The following is a 21,790-nucleotide window of genomic DNA, read 5'->3' on the forward strand; positions in this document are numbered from 1 at the left end:
TGGTGCAATCTCGGCTCACTGCAACCTCTGCCTCCTGGGTTCAAGTGATTCTCCTGCCTCAGCCTCCTGAGTAGCTGGGACTACGGGAGCCTGCCACCATGCCTGGCTAATTTTTAATTTTTTTTAATTTTTAGTAAAGATGGAGTTTCTCCATGTTGTTCAGGTTGGCCTTGAACTCCTGACCTCGGGTGATCCACCCGCCTTGGCCTCCCAAAGTGCTGGGATTACAGGCGTGAACCACCGCGCCTGGCCTCACGTCCTGTGTTTTCTTAGCCCCTGCTGGAGTGAGGTCCTCCTTAGTGGAGCTCAGCATTTGGTGACAACTAACATTGAATTGACTAACATTGAATTGAATTCCTTATGGGAGGCAGCAGCCCCAGGGCCCAGTGGGGAAGTTGTGATCATTTACTCTCAGGAAAATGCACCTCTTTTAGGTGCCAGCAATATGGGAAGTTTTTCCTGGCTCTGGAAAATGCCCTTGTGTCCCTTCCCGCCAGGCTCAGTGTCCCCCAGGCCTTTCCTGCTTTCCCCTCCCCAGCCAAGTGGGACTCTGCTCTGTGACTCAAACTCTGCCCTTTCTCCTCTTTGGCTTGACTAACAGCATGCTGGGCTGTAGGTAAGGGTCCGTGGGGAGGGCTCTGGGGGAAGTCCAAAGGCAGGAGGCAACTGAGGTCTTTCGTTGTGTCCTGGGGAGCCACCTGCAAAGCCAGGGTTGGGGAAGGGAGTGGATTAGGTGACTGTGTAAGAGGCAGAATGACAGATGGGACATGGGAGGATTGGTAATGGGAATGAGACAAAGAGGGGTGGGGTGAGGCCAGGTTTTGGCTGGGGCTGAATGGGGAATGGGGAGAGGGGAGGGATGGGTGCAGCCTGGCAGCTGGCCCACTCATATGGTCTGCTGTGCCCATGTAGGTAACTCACCGTCAGTGCACTTCGAAGTGCCAGGCATGACCAAAGCCAGGATCCTTCCCTGAGCCAGCTTTCCACCTTCCCCACACCCTGTCAAGGGACAGGGCCTTGGAATCAGGTGCTTAATAGGTATTATCATCAAACTGAAGAGAAGGGCAGACCTCAGGTTTAGTCCCAGGTTCTAGAAGCTTCGGGGCTGCACCACAGGCCTCCCCTCCCCCCCCCTTCCCTGCACCAAAAACCTCCGCCTCCTGGGTTCAAGCAATTCTCCTACCTCGGCCTCCCGAGTAGCTGGGATTACAGGCATGCACCACCATGCTTGGCTAATTTTGTAGTTTTAGTAGAGACAGGGTTTCTCACCATGTTGGTCAGGCTGGTCTCGAACTCCTGACCTCAGGTGATCATCCCCCCCACTCCACCCCGCACCGTCTCGGCCTCCCAAAGTGCTGGAATTACAGGCATGAAGCGCTGCCCCCAGCCTGCAGAGTGGCTTTTCTTAGTTATTTGCTTACTGATGCCCACCCCTGCTGCCGCGGCCACTCTCCCACTCAGCATTTCGCCTACTGATTCCAGGAGCAGTGCTCCTTTGGTCCTACAGTCTGCTCATTCATCCCTCAGGAGGCCCCTGCATTGCAGCATTTTGTTTGTTTGTTTTTTTGTTTTGAGACAAAGTGTTGCTCTGTCGCCCAGTGGCATGCAGCGGTGTGATCTCAGCTTGCCGAAACCTCTGCCTCTCCGGGTCAAATGATTCTCCTGCCTCAGACTCCTGAGTAGCTGGGATCACAGGTGCCCACCACCACACCTGGCTAATTTTTGTGTTTTTAGTAGAGACAGGGTTTCGCTGTGTTGGCCAGGCTGGTCTCTAACTCCTGACCTCAGGTGATCCACCCACCTTGGCCTCCTAAAGTAGGTTTACAGGTGTGAGCCACTGCACCCGGCCTAGAGCGTTAAATATCTGCTTAGCTCTGCCCTTGGCCCTGTAGTGAGATGAAGTTTCCACTTCAGGCATGCAGGTGGATCAGGTGGGGAGGCCACACATGGGAATGATGCCAGGCTGTAGTGGAAGATGGCTTTATACTGACAGACATCTGAGGCGCTCAGTGACATCCCGTGGTCACACCTTGCAGGCGGCCTGGTAGCAGGCAGAGTTATGTCAGGAGGCTGGCTTTTGGGGAAGCAAGGATTGGAGTAGAGGCTGGGCTCACCCCCTGCCCAGGATGACCCGGGCAGAAGACCATCTCCTCCCCACCCCTTCCCCAGAATGTGGGAGATCAAAGCGCTCTTTGAAGGAATTTACTGTGGCCGTGACCCAAAATCGCACCTCTGCACTCCACCTTGGGACAGAGAGAGACTCTGTCCCCCCACCAAAAAAAAAAAAAAAAAGGTGGTCCCCTGTTGGGTGTGGGTGAGCAGAGGCACACCATTATTGTTTTAATTTGCTTTTACCTGATTCCTAGTGAGGTCGAGCATTTCTTTACCTTTATTTCAGCTGCTTGGGTTTTCTCTGGGGCTCCTGAGAACCCTCATCCCAGAGGGTCTTGGTCACACCAGGGTTGATGTCACTTCCCTTCGGGGTGCCGGGCACCCATCTTCAGAGGTGCTGATTTCCTCATTCTGCATCCAGGCCCACTTTGGCGGCCGCCCTCCCGACAGGGCATGGCAGCTGATTAGGTCTCAGCTCTTTACTTTTTCTGAGACTGCACTGCAGTAACCTTTGTTGGACTTGGATGTTCCCAGGCCTCCTGGCGTGTTCCCAGAGGGTAACTTTGTCTCAACTCCTGGGGGCTCACAGGCCCTGTTGTGTCTGGGCGGTGCTGACGCTGGCTCTGTCCCTGCAGGCAGACTTCTGCGTTATGACCTGGTTCCTGGGCTACGTGGACCCCCTGGATCCTGGCTTTGTGGCTGCCCTACTCACCATCGCCTTCAATCCACTCTACTGGAATGTGGTAAGTGCTATTGTGCCTGACACTGTCTAGATGGGAGTATCGCTGCTGGGTGAGCCCCACGCAGGGGATTGTGGCTGCTGCTGCTGGCTGGCCAGACAGACAGACAGATAGCTCTGCCCTTCCCTCCTGTGTCTGTCACTGGCTGGTGTGGAGGACTAGGTGCTTCCTGCCCTCTCGCCTTGGGGGTCCAGCAACCATCGGGCTGCCCAGGCGGGTGTCAGGATGGTCCAGGACTGCAGGGGTGGCCCTCCCAGTGTGTGGGGCTGACATTGGTCACACGTGCCCAGCAATCTGGTGGCCTTCTCATTCATGAAGTAGGCTGCCCAGGAAGTAGGGGCTCCCTTCCCTCTCTGCCATGTCACACAGTAAAGCCATTTGCTTGTGAATCCCTCACTCCTCGTGTGTTCCATAAACATGATTATTTTTCCCACGTGAGACTTCCTGCAAAATGGCCTGCACACCTCAGACCCAGGTGAGCTGGGTAGCAGGAACAAGCCGACATGAGTTGAAAACAAGCAGCTAGCGTGGCAGGGGATGTTTGGGTGCCCGAGCACCAGCACCAAGGGGTGGGTGGACTGCGTGGGAAGTGGGCTCTGGGCCTTTTGAGGAAAGTGTGGGAGAGGAGGGCGGTCAGCTCTTTCTGCAGCCTTTCTGAGATGCTCCCCGCACCCCCAGGCTGTGGGGTAAAGCTCTTGGGGTTCCTGGTCTGTTCTCCCAAGGCTGTCTCTGGGGTGCTTCCGGGGCTGCTTCCCATGGATCCTGCTGGGGGCGCTGGTGGTCCTGGGCTCAGCGGGGTGGGCTGGGCTTGCTGATTCAGAGACCTGAGTGCTCTGTGCACCCCTGAGGCTAACCTGCAGAGTAAGGCAAGATCAGTGCTGGCAGCACATTGCTCCAGGCAGCTTTCATTTAAGGTGACCCCTTGATCCCAGGGCAGAACAGGACGTGTTTTTCATTTAGTTTATGACGAGATTTTTCTCCATCTGGTGAGAGAAGTGGGTAGGGGCCGGCCTGCTCATGTCAAAGACAGTGCATTCCAAAGAATACACGCTGGACACGCTTGGGGGATGGATGGGCTGCCGGCCCACAGAGGAGGGGCTGAGACTGGACAGCTTGGTGTAGCCAAACACGGGCCTCCCGGACACCCCTTCCTACTGAGAAGCCTTGGCTGGGCTGGGGAGCACCTGCACTCACCCACACCGTCCCTCGCTGGCCCCACCTCCTGACATGGGCCCCTGTAGCCAGGGCTGCAGCTGCCATGCTTGGCCTCCTGGTCGTTCCCTGCCACTGCCTGGCCTGCGGACACCCAGGCGTATTTAGCATGCCATAAATATGAGGTGGCGAAGGGTGAAGAGGGTGCTTGGAGGCTGAAAAATGGCCCTGTAAAGACGTTCACATACTGTGAGGTTCTCTTTTTCTTTTTCTTTTTTTTTTTTTGAGACTGAATCTTGCTCTGTTGCCCAGGCTGGAGTGCAGTGGCAGAATCTTGGCCCACTGCAACCTCCACCTCTCAGGTTCAAGTAATCCTCCTGCCTCAGCCTCCCTAGTAGCTGGGATTACAGGCACACACCACCATGCCCAGCTAATTTTGCTATTTTTAGTAGAGATGGGGTTTCGCTCTGTTGGCCAGGCTGATCTTGATTTCCTGACCTCAGGTGATCGGCCCGCCTTGGCTTCCCAAAGTGCTGGGATCACAGGTGTGAGCCACCACGGCTGGCCTAAAGTCTTATATGGCGCATACACAAGGCTCTTTGCATATGTGATGAAGTCAAGGAGCTTGAGCTGAGGAGATGGTCCCAGTTATCTGGATGGGCCCTAAATGCCACTGTGCGCGTCCTGTTAACAAGACATTATCATGGGGCGGCACAGGGATGTTGACACACAGGAGTGTCTGTTGTGACCGTGGAGGCAGAGGCTGGAGTGACTAAGACACAAACCCAGGAAGGCCAGGCCCACCAGAAGCTGGAAGAAGCAAAAAACGGAGTTTCCCCCAAAGGCTCTGGTGGAAGCACAACGCGGCCGACACCTTGATTTGGCCCAGTGGTAACTGATTGGGGATTTCTGTTGTTTTCAGCTCCTAAGTTGGTGGTCATTTATTATGGCAGCTACAGGAAGTGAGGCCAGAGCATTTAAAAAGCAGAAAGGCCAGGTGTGGTAATCCCAGTACTTTGGGAGGCCGAGGTGGGGGTGGGGGGCTGGGGATCACGAGGTCAGGAGTTCAAGACCAGCCTGACCAACATGGTGAATGCTGTTTCTACTAAAAATACAAAAATTAGCTGGGCGTGATGGCGCACACTTGTAATCCCAGCTACTCGGGAGGCTGAGGCAGGAAAATCACTTGAACCCAGGAGGTGGAGGTTGCAGTGAGCTGAGATCGCGCCACTGCACTCTAGCCTGGGCAACAGAGCAAGATTCCATCTCAAAAAAGAAAAAAAAACTGAAGATCCCTGTTGGAAGACATTGTGGGCCTCACTCTTGGGGTGTTGGGTGTGCCACGCTCTTTCCTGTCCATAGGCCTTCTCCAGGGAAGACACTGGGCTCTCACAGCTGAAGGGGGTCCCCGCCCTCTGACTTGCAGGCCAGTGGGTCTCCCAGCCCTGGGGGGTTGGCTGGCTGAATGTCTATGCACAAGCCCCCTCGGGTCACTTCCTGCTGGCCCAGCCAGCACTGTGTTTTTGTGCAGTTCAGTGTGAAGGTTTTCGGTGGTTCATGAATGCCAGAGTGGTTAAGATGCAGTAAGATTTGGCCGGGCACGGTGGCTCACACCAGCACTTTGGGAGGCTGAGGCAGGCAGATCACCTGAGGTTCAGAGTTCGAGACCAGCCTGGCCAACATGGTGAAATTCTGTCTCTTCTAAAAGTACAAAAATGTAGTCAGATGTGGTGTCACATGCCTGTAATCCCAGCTACTTGGGAGGCTGAGGCAGGAGAATCACTTGAACCCGGGGGGCGGAGGTTGCAGTGAGCTGAGATTGTGCCACTGCACTCCAGCCTGGGTGACAAGAGCAAAACTCCATTTCAAAAAAAAGAAAAAAAAAAAGATGCAGTAAGATTTGGAAGACAGACAGCGTGTGTCTGTGTTTGGCATATAGGTTTTTTTTTTTGTCATAAACTTTTGATTAGTCTCATTTTGAGAAAGTTTTTCACTGGAACAGTTTGTGGTCATTAGTGGGAGAGAGAGAGAGCTCTTCAAAGTGGTTTCAAAAGGAGAAAAGATCCGGGAACATGTTGTTCAGTGGGCTGCTGCAGGGGAGCATATCCGGGGGCATCCGGAGCGGGATGGCAAGGCCCAGCTCCACGATGCCGGAAGCCTGAGAGGCGGATCAGTTGAGCCCAGGAGTTCAAGACCATTCTGAGCAAAACCCCACCTCTACAAAAAATTCAAAAATTAGCTGTGTGTGGTGGTGTGCACCTGTTGTCCCAGCTACTGGGTCTGTTGGCTGAGGTAGGAGAATTGCTTGAACCTGGGAGGCAGATGTTGTGGTGAACGGAGATCGTGCCTCTGCACTCCAGCCTGGGCGACAGAGTGAGACCCTGTCTCAAAAATCAAAACCAAAAACAAGCCAACAGGCCACAACTAGGGAAGCAGTTAAATAACTTAATAGTTATCAGTCCCTGGGTATCTACGGGGATTGGTTCCAGGACCCCATGGATACTAAATCGGCGGCTGCTTGGGTCCCTGATAGAAAATGACGTATTTGAGTCAAACCTATGCCTACCCTCACATATATATGCTACATCATCCCTAGATTACTTATCATACCTAATACAGTGTATGTGCCACGTAGCTATATTGTTTCTTTTTTTTTGAGACAGAGTCTTGCTTTGTAGCCCGGGGTGGAGTGAAGTGGTGTGAAGTGCAGTGGTGTGATCTCAGCTCACTACAACCTCTGCCTTCCGGGTTCAAGCAATTCTCTGCCTCAGCCTCCCCAGTAGCTGGGATTATAGGTGCCCACCACCATGGCCAGCTAATTTTTGTATTTGTAGTAGAGACAGATTTCACCATCTTGGCCAGGCTGGTCTTGAACTCCTGACCTCATGATCTACCACCTTGGTCTCCCAAAGTGCTGGGATTACAGGCGTGAGCCGCTGTGCCCAGCCTGTATTTTTTCTTTTCTTTGAGATGGAATTTCTCTCTTTGCCCAGGGTGGAGAGCAGTGGCTTGATTTGCCTCACCACATCCTCTGCCTCCCAGGTTCAAGCGATTCTCCTGCCTCAGCCTCCTGAGTAGCTGGGACTACAAGCATGCGACACTGTGCCTGGCTAATTTTTGTATTTTTAGTAGAGATGGGGTTTCACTACGTTAGTTAGGCTGATCTTGTACTCCTGCCCTCATGATCCTCCTGCCTTAGCCTCCCAAAGTGTTGGGATTACAGGTGTGAGCCACTGTGCCTGGCCCTTATATATTATTTTTTATTGCTGGATTGTTACTTTTTTTTTCTGTGATTTTTTGAGAGAGAGTCTTGCTCTGACGCCCAGACTGGAGTGCAGTGGTGTGATCTCAACCCACTGCAGCCTCCGCCTCCCGGGTTCAAGTGATTCTCCTGCCTCAGCCTCCCAAGTAGCTGGGATTACAGGCACACTCCACCATGCTTGACTAATTTTTGTATTTTTAGTGGGATGGGGTTTCACCATGTTGGCCAGGCTGGTCTTGAACTCCTGACCTCAAGTGATCTGCCTGCCTTGGCTTCCCAAAGTGCTGGGATTACAGGTGTGAACCACTGCGCCCGGCTCCTGAATATATATATTGAGATGGAGTTTCGCTTTTGTTGCCCAGGCTGGAGTGCAGTGGTGCAGTCTTGGCTCACTGCAACCTCTGCTTCTCAGGTTCAAGTGATTCTCCTGCCTCAGCCTCCTGAGTAGCTGGAATTACTGGCATGCCCCACCACGTCCAGCTAATTTTGTGTTTTTAGTAGCAACAGGGTTTATCCATGTTGGTCAGGCTGGTCTTGAACTTCCAACCTCAGTTGATCTGCCCACCTTGGCCTCCCAAAGTGCTGGGATTACACGTGTGAGCCACTGCACCCAGCCGCTCCTGAATATTTTTATCTACAGTTACTGTGGAAGGCTGGCTGGCAGTGGCGGGACTTATGCTCAGGTGTTGTGCCCAGTGCATTTCGTGTGGTGTTTCAATGAACCTTCACAGCAAATGCTGTTAATTTCCTCTTTGGAGACTGAAGCTTGAAGAGGTTCATTCATACATTCTTCAAATGTTTATTGAGCATCTACTGTGCTTCAGTGGCAAATGAATATATAGCACTGCCAGTGACACAGCAGGCAAGGGGAGGGACAGAGCGGGTGGTGGTCAGGGCAGAGTGCCCTTTCACCAGAAACCTGACTCCATGCAGGAGGACCCTCAGATGTCTGGGGAGAGCATTCTAGTCAGGAAAACAAGTGCAAAAGTCCTGGGGCATTCTGAGTGCCCTCAGAGTTTTTTTTTGTTTTTGTTAATTTTTTCGGCAGGCGAGTTTTTACACTCTCTCATAGCGGATTCCAACGTCCATGGCCACCATCCTTCTTATCCTTGGAGGTTTTAAGGGACAGCTGGAACTGGAGCCAGGCAGAGAGAGAATGGAGGATCAGGACAGGGAGGTGGCTGGGGATGGTGGTGCAGGCCTTGCCGGCCATGGGTGGACATTCCATGGACTCTGAGTTGGGAGGCGTTGCAGGAATGGAATGATCTGAGTCAGAGTTTCAAGGTCACTGTGCCAAGGACAGAGAAGAGGCAGAGGTGGAGCTGGGAGGTCAGCAGGCTCCAGATGGCAGCTTGACCACAGTGGGACTGGTGGAGGTGGAGGAGCGGTTGGGGAGAGGGGCGAGAGGCGGCATGGCCAGCCCATGGCCGGGCCTGAGTGACCCGTGGGAGGCAAGGCCGCTGGCTGTCCTGGGGCAACCGTGGGAGGAGAGGCTTGTGGAGGAAGAAAGCTCGGTTTTGCCTATGTCGGATACGGATGTCCTTGGGCTCCGGACTGTGTGTGAAGGCCAGGCTTGGTGGCTCACGCCTATAATCCCAGCACTTTGGGAGGCCAAGGAAGGTGGATCACTGGAGCCCAGGAGTTCGAAACCAGCCCAGGCAACATGGTGAAATGTCATCTCTATAAAAACACAAAAATTAGCCAGGTGTGGTGGTGAGTGCTGGTGGCCCTGACTACTCAGAAGGCTGAGGTTGGAGGGTCACTTGAGTCCAGGCTGTCATGAGTCATCCTCAAGCCACTAAACTCCAGTCTGGGTGGCAGAGTAAGACCCTGTCTCAAAAAACAAAAACCCAAACAAAAGCAGACTGTGTGTGAGTCTGGACTCCTGGGGAGCTGGGGGCACTGGAGAAGGGCCTTGGCCCCAGGCGCACCACGTGCCTCTCTGGGCTGTGGGTCTCGGAGTGTCTTCCCAGCACTGGGCTGGGGTGTTGCCCGCTCCTGCTCATCAGCACCCGCCCCGTCCCCTCTGCCACTCTAGGCTTCCTGGGTGAGCCACCTGCTCCTGCCCTCCCTCCACGTGGCCAGCTGGCATCTCCTCCACTCTGCTAGAGCATTTCTTCCCAAGGCTTCCTCCTGCTCCTCCTCGTTCAGGCCAAGGGAGGCTTTCCCCGGCTTCTCTTTCTGGTTCTTTCGGGGATTTCACACTGTGGACCCCCACTCTCCCTGCGTGCCACGCTGCTGACTGGCTCTCCCTGTTGTAGTGAATTCCTCTTCCTCCGCCTGGTGTTCGTTTGTTCAGCGAATAGTCACCAAGAACCCGCCAGGCACCAGGCACTGTGTGCGTCCTCAGAGTGAATGACCTCTGTCCTGCCAGAGCACAGGCACGTTTGTACTGAACGCTGTGATAAGGGCTCAGGAAACAAAGATGGCTGTGCCGCAGAGGGACGGACGGGCTTTTCCCTCTGTTGTCTGGGTCTCAGTCTGTGGCCTGGATTCCTCAGGGCTCCAGGAGCTTGGGCCCAGGCACCGTGGCCCTGCCTGGGAGTCTCCAGTCTCCAAAGGGAGCACCTACCAAGACCTCCCCATGTTCTGTTCTTTCTCTATTGCTCCAGATGCCAGGGCTGAGGTCCAAGGACTAGCATGGACTCCCTCTTCCCACCTGCCCCCGGGGCCGGACCCTCTCAGACTCCACCTGGCTTCACGCCCTCTCCCCCCAGATCACCAGCAGCAGCTGTTTGCAGCCTGTCCCTGCACTGCTCCTCTCTAGCCATCCTGGAGGTCCATGCTCACATGTCCCCAGGTCTTCCAGGAGGTGGAACTTTAGCCCCGGCCCGGGAGGCCCTTCTGGCAGGCGTCCTCCCACCTGCATCCTTAATCCTCCCAGGTCTTGGGCCTTCCTGGGTAATCTGGCCTCTTTTGTCCAAGGCTGCCCACAGACCTTTGCTACCACAGCCTGGAGTGGACTTTGTCAGGTGTCCCCTCCCAGATCCCTCCCCACCCTTCCCTCTCTGGCTCATGGTTGCTGACACTTGGGGCCATCCCAGGCACTATAGGTGTCCAGCAATGTCCCCGGCCTCTGCCCACTAGGTGTCAGTAGTACCCCAAGTCCAGGCCATCTGAACAGTTTCCAGACATTGCCCAATGTCCCCGAGGGGCATGGCTGCCCAGGCGGTCTGAGTACCCACCCCTCAGCACAGCCTGGCGTACCTGTTGTCACTGCTTGTCCCTCACTGTCCTCTTAGAGCATCTCAGGAGCGTTCTAAGAGAGTCAAAACGGAGCCTGCTCTGCTCCTGCCTTCCTAGCTCTGGCACGTGCAGTTCTCCTGGTAGCAGCTGTGGCCAACCTTCTGCGTCAGGGAGGGCAAGGCACCTGTTGCAGCTCAGTGCCTGTACCCAGCACCGTGACTGGCAGAGATGAATGTCCAGTGTTTACTGGCTTCGTGAGCGTGGATTGGTCATGGGCAGGTTTTCTGCTGCGGCACCTGGTGGACAAGGCGAGGCGCATTGTGCCAGGTTCTGTGCACGCTCTGGCTCTGTGAAATAAAGCACTGCAGGGAGGTAAAGTGTGGCAGTCGTTTGTAGAAAGCTCACTGATTCCTGGTATCCCAATGAAGATAAGATAGGCGGCCTGTGCCACTCCAGCTCCTGGAGCCCCCCTTCCCTGCCGTGCCCTGTGTCATCCCAAGGGAGACAGCATGTGAGTTATAGCAGCCGCCTTGAGCACTGTTATTTACAAGAACGAATTGTATACATGCTTTGGTATTTTAACTTTATTGAAGACCAGTTGCTTGTAACCAATATCAAAGCTGCTGGAGACATAGCAAGTTTGGATGCTACAACCAACCTAGAAGAACTTCTAGGCAGAGTTGCCTTGTGTCTGACTTTTCTTCCTTACTGGGACCCCGTGAGCCTGAAGGGGAGCTATAGGGAATCCTGCCAAGACAGTGGGTGCACACGGGGTCATGCCGGTTTCCTCCAGCCTTGGGAGGGTGCTTCCTGGTACCTTTGTTTGTCCCCTTCTGAGCCCTGCGAGGCCACCCTGCTTCCTGCTCTCCCCGGGTGCCCTGCTCTCCTGCGCAGGTCTTTGCTTGGGGAGACATGTGTCTGTCCTCAAGGTCAGTGTGCAGCTCCGCCCCTCTGAGGCCCCTCTCTCCCACAGGGCACCCTGCCCGAGACCTGTGGCTCCGGGGCAGGTCCCGCATGTGTGCTCCAGGAAAAGAAGGCATTTGATGGGTCAGCTGCAGAGACGTTTCAGCACTCTCTGCCAGCCAGACCAAAGCCCCTGCCCTCGGCCCTGTGGAGGACACGTATGGAGGGCAGCAGGCCCTATGTCTGTATCAGGATGCTGACCTATCCCTCTGGCTGGGGACTTTCCTAGTTTTAGCCTGAAAGTCCCTTTCCCTGGAACCCAGGTCAGTCCTGGTAGTTTGCCACCCTAGTCTGGAGAGTTAGTTTGGGAAAAGGCAGTGTTTCCTTTCCGGGAGATAAGAATGTGCTTACCGTGCTGGGCCGCTGGCTGGGCCTGGAGTTTCCAGGGGCTGGATATTGGGCCTGCTTGCTGCTACTGGTGGCAGCTGCTTTGGAGGGCGCCCCCGGGGTGGCCAGACGGTAGGTGGCGCTGTGGGCAAGGTGAGGCATGCTTCTCCTGACTCCTGGGAGGAGGCAGTGACAGCCAGGAGGAAGAGGTGTGGGTGTTCCTGCCTCACCTCAGTCACCTCAGCTGCCGCTCCCTCACCTGCCTACTGCCCTTCATGTGCGTTTGCTGCTGCTGCCTCAGTTTCCACTTTCAGATCCCCAGCCAGTGGTCTATGGCTCATTTCTGGGTGCTCTAAGGGATCCCTCCAGGTGCTGGAAAAGCCGACCTTGTGGGTGCTATGGAGTCAGTCCAGGTCCCATGCCCTTGTCATTCACATTCCCTCCCTGGGCCTCAGTTTCTCCATCTGTAAAATGAGGACGCTCAGTTGAGGCCCTGTCCAGCTCTGAGATGCTGCAATCCCCTCACCTGACCAAGTCCAGGCTCTGGGGCAACTCTGTGCTGGGACAAGACCCTACCCTCCGGGACTGGCCCTGGGTTAGCAAGGTCCGACCGGACATTAGATTTGATGGAGAAAAGTCAGCATTCGGTTAATAAGAAAGCTCACAACTCAAGGAGTTGCAGGAGAGAACATAACCAGGCAAGAGGTGGGAGACAGAGTCATGGGGCCTGGAGGAGGTGGCACTGGGCCACGGGCAGGGCAGAAATGGGCCATGGGCAGGGCAGAAGTGGGGCCATGGGGGCTTTTTGGAGGAAGAGTTGGGGGAGGTGGGCAGGAGCCAAGGAGGTCAAGGAAAGGGCTCTGACTATAGAGAGAAGGTGGACTGCAGGTGGGCCTGGGGCTTTTGAGGGAGAGCCCCACGTGCTTATCTGCAATCCTGACTGTCTGCTCAAGGATGGTGGGGTCACATGTGCATGTGTATCAGTGTGTGTGTGTGTGAGTGAGTGTGTTTGTCGCAAGTTAAGATAGGGGCATGAGCCAAACTGTCTGAGACCCTTGCTTCCATCTGGCTCAGAAATCTAGCTCCCAGGGCATGGTCACATACCCACTGGGCTCCACGCCAGTAGTTCTGGACCAGAAAACATAGTCCTCTGCCAGGGCCTCTGTGCTTGCGGGAAGGCTGAGCTGAGCTGGGCTTACTGGCAGAGTCTGTGGCAAAAGAAGCATTTTTTCTTTGAGCAGAGCCAGCTGGCTCATCAGGCCTGACAGAGACCTTGGCTCTAGGAGCCCAGGGCTCTTGTCCCTTCAGACCAGTGTCACCTAAGATACCATGGCCCTCCCAGCTGTCCCCGGCTCCTGTCTGGACTGTGCTCACAGCTGGATTCCCACAGAATGAATGGCAGGTCCAAGGCTGGAGACAGTCAGTTCCTTGTCCCCAGCACCCATGCTAACTCCCTAGGCCCCTTGATGTTGGCTCTCAAGTGCAAGCCATTCCAGGGGCCACGAGCGTGGGATCTTTCAGAGCCAGACAGTGGGCATGGGCTTTTAGCTGGAAACAGCCCTGCTGCCCCTGGGGCGCCACCTGCCTCTGAATGGCAGCTGAGCTGGGCAGCAGCATTGCTCTGTGGGCCACTGGTACTGGCCTGGCAGGGGGCCTCTGCCATTGGGCTAGGGCTAACTTTAGAATTGTGGTGTCCAAGCAACGTGGTAACAAAGTGTATGACAAGGTGTCTCGAACTAGGTCAGCTCACAGTCTGTGCCGGATGGCTGGGAGTGATATGGACAGGAACAAAAGGGAGGGGAGAGGGAGCACACCCTCCTACCTGGAGCCCGGCGGGCAGAGTCCCCACTGAGCTGAGCTCTTCCCCACCTTCCCTGCAGGCTCCTAATACTCCAGAGATGGCTGGGTGGGAGCCAAGCGTGTCTTCCCTGAATGATTTATTTTTGGTTCTGGCGTTTACAGCATGATGAAGGCTATCGGATGCCATTAGCATGAGCTGAATCACACTAACCTTAAGGCAGAGGGCAGCCCTGGGCGCTGTGGTTTGCTGTAGGCATGGCACAGGAGAGAGGAGGCAGGGGACCCAGGCAGCCTTAGTTGCTTTACCTTTTGTTAGGCATTCCTAGTAGGTTGGGCCTCCTACTTCCACCTTTCTGTGGACCTGGCCGGTGGCCTTCAGGCTAAGCATGGCAGGAGAGGTTCGTTCGCAACCTGCCCCTTGCACCCAGTTGGGTGTTTGTCGGAAGTTAGGATGGGGCATGAGCCAGACTGAGACTTATCTCATCTGCCTCTCCTGAAACTTATCTCCCAGAGCTTGGGCCACGTGACCCACGTGCTGTTCTACAGACACGTTCTTCTCTGTACCTCAGTGCCTTTGTACTTCCTGCCTCCTCCTCCGCGCGGGCTGCCCCGCCTCCACCTGGCTGCCTTGGCTTCTCCAGCCTGGCTTCCTTGAGCCCTGGCCCTGTGCAGACATGGCCGGGTCCTCCTCCCCGAGCCCCACCAAGCCCTGCGGCAGTGCTGATCACCAGCCCTGGGAACTGAGGTTGAAAGTGTGTGTTTTGACTCCCGCCTAGACTGAGAGCTCTTAGAAATTACAGAGGCACCTGTGGATGTCCTGGGCCTGGTCTGGTGTGGTGAGGGATGGGTGGTGAAGGGTGCCCCCTTTCCTGGAGGAGGAAGCCATGCAGCCAGGCACAGTCACCCCAACTCTGCCAAGATCACGCAGAGCCCACTGGGCTGTTACCCCTCTTCTCATGCCTTCTTTCTCCCCCTGTAGAAAGGGTAGTTACTCCCTGCCAGACCTCATGCCTGCACTGTCAGGAACTGAGATGCAGCCCAGTGTGGCTGTGTTATCTGCTTGACCCCATCCCTGGGTCTTCTCTGGAGGCTGAGTGAAATTCCATGGACAATTTCCAAGGCATGAGTTTCTGTGCCATTTCGCTGCTAACCCCCTTGATGACCCAGAACAAGACCCTTCACTTGGGTCTGGAGGAGCCACCTCTGCCCCACTTTGCTCAGAGGTAGCAATAATGCCTTCAGGGAGGGAATGGGTGTGAAGGGTTTGGGCTCCAGGGAAAAGCCGCCGTGGGAGCTGCCTGGCTGCTCCATCTCCAGAAGAGCCCGAGTGGAAGCACCCAACCTGCCTCTTCCAGCCACTGCTCCCAGCTTTAGGCCAAGCACTTTCACTTGGCCCCAGAAACTCCTGCCCAGAAAATTCTCATGGCCTAGGGATACATCTGGCGGCCCTTTCTCTCCAGGAGTGTGGAGTCAGCCTGGGAGGACAGCGTGGGACTCAGGCGCTGATGGATGTGCTTGTTCTTGGCCAGTGCTGCGGGCCCACACAGCGGCAATGGTGTTGGGCTCTCCTGCTGCCACCAGGGTTCATCATTGCCCTAGAGGCAGCCCTGTTCCTGCCACCCAGACTCCCCGCCCTCCCCATTCCCTGCCAGGGGTGGCACAGTGGGAGATGGTAAGTGCTAGGCTGCCCGCCGGGTATTCCGGGTTCTGAAGATGCTGGGTTGAGAGCACAGTTTCCAGGGGAGTTTCCCTTGTTTGTGTTACTGCTGGACCTTGAGATAATTCCATCATTTTATTCAAAAGAGGGGACACTGGCCTGACACAGAGGTGTGGTCTCCTGCAGGTGTTGGTGGCTGGCAAGCCTGGGCTGGCTGTGGGGACCCTTTGCTTACAGGCCAAGGTGTGCCCTGGGTAGTGGTCAGGGATTTCAAGAGAGGCTGAAATGGGAGCAGAGCAGCCCGACCCAAAGGTCTAGGGTAAGGGGGATAGAGAATCTGATTGCCTGATGGGAAGTGGCAGTTAGGAGGGTCCTGAGGATGGTGCAGAGGGTGGGAGGTGGAGGCTGCAAAGATCCCCCAGCTGGTTTTCAAAACCAGGTGCTATTTTGCAAGGCACTGGCTGAGTCCTGGAGGCAGGTGCAGGGCTCCGGAGGTGTGCAGGACGTTCCAGGCCACCGCTGGGCTCACCCCCCGGGAAGATATTTGTCTCATCACCCCATGCTGAAAATGACCCAAGGCAGGGACCCCAGCCTGTGTGTGCAGCGCAGGGGCATGTGTGCTCGCTCAGAGGCCTTGCTTCTAAGGCCTCCCTGCCCAGGGCACCCTCCCACGCTGAGTCTCCCCTGTCCAGCTGATGTCACAGCCTCTCACATGAATCAGCATGGGCTGTGGGTGTGAGTCCCTCTAGTGAGGGCAGTGTTGACAGCTGCTATGCACTGTCCCCCTTGGGCAGCTGCGGGAGCAGAGGGAAGAGAGATTGGGGGTACCCGCCTCCCCAGGTAGAGCGGGCTACCCATGGGACTTGCTGGGGTTTCCAAGGAGACTAAGGTTTGGGGGTTGCTATGAGCTGGCCAGATGTGCTGACGGCCTCTGCCCTCTGGCCTCTGTGCCCCTGTCCCGTGTCGTGCTGTTCTGCACCACTCTGCTCTGTGGACTTGGTAAGTTCTGGTCGCCTCTGCTGCTTGTAGTTTCCTGGGCTAAAATCAAAGGAGCTCAATTATCTCCCAAGGTCCTTTCCATTCTGGGTCCCCTGTCAATGCAAGGAAGATGGGGAAGAGGCTTGGAGACAGCTGGCTTCAGGGATGAAGATCCTGCTATCGGCAGAGGGGAGGCAGCATGAACCCCACACCCAAACCCCATACTCCATCTCCATCCCTCACTCCCTGCCAGGAGCAGAATGTTGGCAGGTGTGAGTCCCGGAGGGAGGAAGAGCCATGGGTGGGCTGCAGCTGTAGGGCCAGTGCCACTGCCCAAGGACCTGGTATTTGATGCCACATCTTCCCAGTGGTGTCTGTGGCTCTGCTCCTTCCCCATGACCCCCCGACACCTCCATCCTGGCGCCGGGGGCCGGTGGGATTGTTCTCAAAACTGCCTTAGCCAAGAGGGCTCCTTCCCAAGACTCAGGAGGAAGAACGTATGGGACAGCCAGGCCTCAAGCGGCATGGCAGGGGCTCTGGAGGATTAATGCTGCCGAGGCCAAGCCCTGCCCTGTGCAGGCCTCACAAGCCCTGTGCAGGCCAAGTGCTGGAGAATTTCCTCTTCCAGGAGCCAGCGGGGAGGTGGGCAGACTGTGCCCCACTCCTGGGTGAGGTGGGGGCAGTGCATGGGGCGGGGCAGACAGAACCCCGCTGTGACTGTCACAGTGGTCAGCTCATTGTCATCATCACCACTCCTGCTGCTGTAATGGCTGCCACTGCAGCCAGCATGGTGCCTGAGACATAACACATGGGCTGAGAGGATCCCATCCGCCCTGAGGGGCAGCCCCTGGTGTTACAGAAGCAGCTCAGGGCCCGAGAAGTCACTTGACTTGTCCTGGCCTGGGCCATGCGTGCAGAGCTGGGCCTGCCCTGTGCTTCATGCCCCCCATGCCCCTCCCTACCTGGTACAATGGCAGGAAGGTGGAAAAACAGCCCAAGCTACAGCACAGTGGGGTCCGATGGGACAGAACGTCGGCCCCGCTGGCAGGAAGAGGCCCTTTGAGCACCTCTCATGGATCTGGCCCTGAGGCCCTTCCCGCTGGAGCCTGGGGTGCCCTCACGTGCCCTGCACCAACTTCAAGACAGCCCAGCTTCCTGGCTGCTGTGTGCCCTGCCTGTGTCAATATTATGACTGGACTTCCTGCGGGTTGGGCCACACATGGAGCGTCCACGTGAGGCAGCCACGTGGAAGTGGTATCCCCATGTCCTGGAGCCCCATGGAGTCCGTCCCCCTTGCCGTTCTCGGGAGCCCCGTGCGGTTGTGCCTCCATCATCTCTCTGGGCCTCTTAGCACACAGATCTGTCCTGGCTCTGAGAGCACGAGGGACCTGGGCAAGATTCCTGGCTTCCTGGAGCCTTGGTGTTCTGGTCGGTGATGCAGGCACAGCTGCCCGGCTGACTGTTACAAGGGCCGGGCGGATCAGGGCTGGAGCTGCGCCTGGAGCCAGCTCAGCATCAGTGACTGTCTGTTCCCTCTTCCCACCTCCAGCCTTACCATCGATTCCCCCACAGGCAGCCAAGGCATCTGTTGTGGAACTGCTCTGCGGGGTTTGTCCTTTCCAGGCTTCTTCAGGGCGGGCTCAGGCAGGCACTCGGGGGACTTAGCATCCAGCTTACAGCCTCGGAGTGAGGTTCCGGTTGTGGCCGGTCATTCACTATGCTAAGCTTCGGGCCTTGGTGTTCTTAACTGTGAAAGCGATTTACCCATAGGTTCCACCTCAGGTCTTGGGAGGATGAGTGACACACTCCTGCAGCGCAGGGAGCCAGGCAGAGTCGAAGCCTGATAAATGTGAGCTGGGAGTGGCTGTCATCCCCCGGGCCCTGCCCCATGGTGCCCTTTACATGCTTGATGACTGGTGTGCATGGGTCCTGCCCATCATGCGAGACTCCCTGGAACCTGGGGCAGATAGGATTTGTGTGCAGGGTCTGGAAGAAGGGAGGAGAGACGGGAGAGGAAGGCGTGGCTGGGTCCTTGCTGTCTTCAGTCACACTGCGCACATTGCTGACTCCTAGACGGCTCCCAGGGGCCAGGATATGTTTGGTTAAAGGCAGTCTTAGGAGCGAGAAGGGCAACGGGTGGCTCAGGCGGTGTGTAGGTGAGGGTGGGGCGGGGCTGAAGTGGCGAGGAGTGTTGAGGGGGGCCTGGACACTCTGCCTCTGTGGCTAGGGCAGCAGGGAGCCTATGTAGACATGCAGCTGCTGTGGACAGGAAGGGTGGCTTGGTTGGGACCCGTCACCCGGTCACTGTGCTGTTCTTTGGCTAGGCAGAGCTTTTCCTCAAGGGCCAGTTTTGTTAAAAGGTGGTGATGTCTGTACAGATGTGGCTCCAAGTTCCGCCATCCCCAGGGGCCCGTGCCTCTGCTCCCAGTTCTCTCACCCCTCCCTGGGGCCAGAGAGGTGAAAGAGAGCACAGCCTCGGGGCCTCAGGCAGCCCCTGTTGCTCCTTAGCTATGTGGCAAGGGTAGGTTACCTGCCCACCCTGTACCTTTGTCTCCTTCATTCCTGCCTCTGGTGTCCCCAGGGGCGGGACTCAGAGCCTTTCCATCACAGCTGGCACACTGGAGGCCTCCCTGTCTGCCCTCACCTGATGCCTGCCCTGACTGTGTGACAGCCGAGGAGTACGCAGCACAGCACGTGGGGTGCTGCGCAAAGGACATGCCCCCAGCCAGGTCACCGGGGAACTTTCTGGCCAGATCAGGCATGGCTTCGCTGTGACTAAGAGGCTGGGTCTTGGCGGGCCTGGTGGAGACCTCAGGTGGGGTCGAGTAGCTGGTGGGCCTCAGAGGCTTTGGCCACCTCTGACTTCCCAGCACTCAGGTGGGGCCCACCAGGCCAGGGAAAGCACTGTGCAGGCAGCTGTGCAGTGGGGCTCCAGCCCCAGTCACACCACTAATTGGCCTGGTGTGGCCATTTCACCACTCTGAGCCTCAGTTTCCCCATTCAGAAACTGGGAGGGGGTGGGGCTGCACAGTGGGCCTTTTGTGCCCCACACGTCTGTTGCCACCCTGTTCTCAGGCTCCCCTCTCTGTTTCCTGGGAACCCTGGCCAAGACACTGATAACCACGAATGCCCGCCCAATCCAGAGACCACGGTTCCTCCATCCCCACTTGGACACCCCTTACCAGCCAGAACTGCCCTTCATCCTGGCTCCACCAGCCTTTGGCACCTCTGAGGACTCACAGGCCCGTTTCAAGGAGCCCAGTGCTGGACTGCCCCTGACAGAGATGAGCTCTGCCTCTCCACAGGTGCGTGCACTCGCGCTCTGCCTCACTGTGCCTCCAGCAGCTCCTCTGAGTATCCTGTAGCAGGAAGCCACTGCAGGTGCCAAGCTCTTGGGATTCTGGTGGCCAGCCCAGCCAGCCAAGCATGGTTCTGTCCCTTGGCCAGTCCCTGGCCCTCCCTGGCCATCCACTCAGATGCCGTTTCCTCCTAGTAAACCCTGGGGAGGGCGAGGCCGGCCTGAAGCTCAGCTTGGCAGCTGTGGTCCCCAGGAGCCTGTACTTTGCCTCGGGAGCACCTGCCAGTCCTGGATGCCTGGCTCTACTGGAATTGGGAGAGTGGCCTGTCATGGTCAACAGCCTCTGCAATGTCCCCCTGCACTCCTCGGTGCTGGCTGGGGCCCATCCCATTTCGGTCCTGCTGAGCTTTGCCTCAGTTCTTTATTCATTCAGCAAATATCTCCTGGCATTTGCCCCACAGAAAGCACCATCCTGGGAGCTGTGAGCTTCTGGAAATGAGTGGGAAGCTGACTCTGGAGGCTTCTGGGACCTGCTCAGGCATTCTTGTTACCACCGGGATCCCAGAGCAAGCCAGGAGCCTCTGAGGCCACAGGGGCTTCTCAGCCTAGTCCCTGGCTCTCCTCCTCCAGGACTTTCTGTGGGCACCAGCATCTTCCATTTTGCATTTCCTGTGTGTGATTTTGCAAGCACGTCACGTCCCTTTCATAAGGAAGCAAGGGACAAAGAAACAAAGGCCAGTGGAGCCTGGTCCAGGGTGGTCAGAGGTGTCAGCTCTAGGTAGGTCTGCCACTCTGGTGTGTCCCTCCGTGGGAGTCAGGCTGGGGAGGTGACGTCAAGAATCAGCCAGGCAGGAAAGACTAACAGGCTGCCCAGAGGCCGGGAGCTGGTACATGGGTGGTGGTAGTTGGGGGCGTTGCTGAGTGCAGGGGCTCCTGGGGAAGCCAGGGGTTCAGGAGGGGACACCAGGCAGGCACCTGACATGGGACTGAATCCTCTGGTGGGAACCTAGAACCTCTAGCTTGGCAAGGTGAGGGAGATTTGAGGCATCAGAGGCAAATTCCGTCTCTCTTAGGGCCCCTGGGAGTCTGCCAAGACTGAGGCCTTCTCTGTCTCTTTTCGGCATCTTGTCCTTGGCTGAAGATGAGAGCCTTGCTTTCCCACTGAGAGGCAGCAGCGCGGGAGCCACCGCGTCTGCAGACGCATTTGATTCCTGCATTAATAGCAAAGCTCCCACTCCAAGCATCTTCCAGCAGACAAAGGGCATTTTAACCTTCCTCTCACTTCTAGTGGCTCGTTTGGCCTCTCTGAAGGAGGGAAGAGACTTCAGACACAGCGCCATGTGTTTTCAGAGGCAACAGAAATTTCCAGGAAGGGCCAGGCAAGGTGGCTCACACTTGTAATCCCAGCACTTAGGGAGGCCGAGGTGGGTGGATCACCTGAGGTCAGGAGTTCGAGACTAGCTTGGTCAACATGGTGAAACCCCATCTCTACTAAAAATACAAAAAAACAACCGGATGCTGTGGCACATGCCTATAATCCCATTTACTTGGGAGGCTGAGGCAGGAGAATCACTTCATTGAGGCGAAGGTTGCAGTTAGCTGAGAGCACGCCACTGCACTCCAGCCAGGGTGACAGAGCGAGACTCTGTTTCAAAAAAAAAAAAAAAGAAAGAAAAAAATCTGCTGAATTCACTCTGGTCGTCACTGATGAAACCTTGCAGGGCAGGGGTTCCATTGGCTCAGCCTGCGCAGCTCACAGCTCATGTTTGCTGGCTTAGAAGTAGCCAGAGTGGGGAGGCAAGCTGCCCACCCTGCTGGCGCGCACCCTGCCTTCTGGACACGTTCCTGCACTGCCGGCCCTGCACAAAGGGCTGTGTTCATGCCTCCGGGACCATGACAGCTCTCTCTAGAGCAGGACATGGGAGGGGCTGCTGACGTCTGGGCAGCATCTTCTCTTCATGGATTGTCAGGAAGTTCACCCTTTTTTACTGGGGAATAGCGGCCAGCCTCCCACTGGCTTGTGGCTGAGGGGAGGCGGCCGGGTCTCTAACACTGTCTTCTTTGTACTGATAACCCAAACGCCTCTGCACAAGGTATGTTTGCGAGAGAAACAGACCAGAGGACAGAATGGAGCAGTTGCTGAAAGGGTTGCTGCTGGCTGCAGGATCCTGGCTACCAGACCCCCAGCCTGGCCTCTGCTGGCCTCCCCAGCCAGCCAGCTCCTACTCACGGGCTGGGGTCTCCACCCCACCCCTGTCTGGGTGTGCACTGGGTGAGAGGGCTGTGACTGCTGGGCAGGAGGGAGGAAGGAAGGG

The 21,790-nt window shown here is 56.4% G+C and overlaps 1 protein-coding gene across 10 annotated transcripts in view; it reads left to right on the plus strand.

Moving 5' to 3' along the window:
- Positions 1-21,790, plus strand: part of PEMT (phosphatidylethanolamine N-methyltransferase) — an 81,925-nt gene that overhangs the window by 11,070 nt on the left and 49,065 nt on the right. For 8 of the 10 annotated variants that reach the window (XM_008996460.5, XM_078372562.1, XM_008996461.5 and 5 more), the window contains one exon: positions 2,748-2,855. In XM_008996460.5, coding sequence (XP_008994708.1) covers positions 2,763-2,855 — 93 coding nt within the window. In that variant the 5' untranslated portion in view covers positions 2,748-2,762. The remainder of the gene's footprint in view (positions 1-2,747; positions 2,856-21,790) is intronic. The other 2 variants (XM_078372564.1, XM_078372563.1) reach the window with 1 other exon arrangement.

This window comes from Callithrix jacchus, chromosome 5, assembly GCF_049354715.1.
Source record: "Callithrix jacchus isolate 240 chromosome 5, calJac240_pri, whole genome shotgun sequence".
Classification (NCBI taxonomy): Eukaryota; Metazoa; Chordata; class Mammalia; order Primates; family Cebidae; genus Callithrix; species Callithrix jacchus.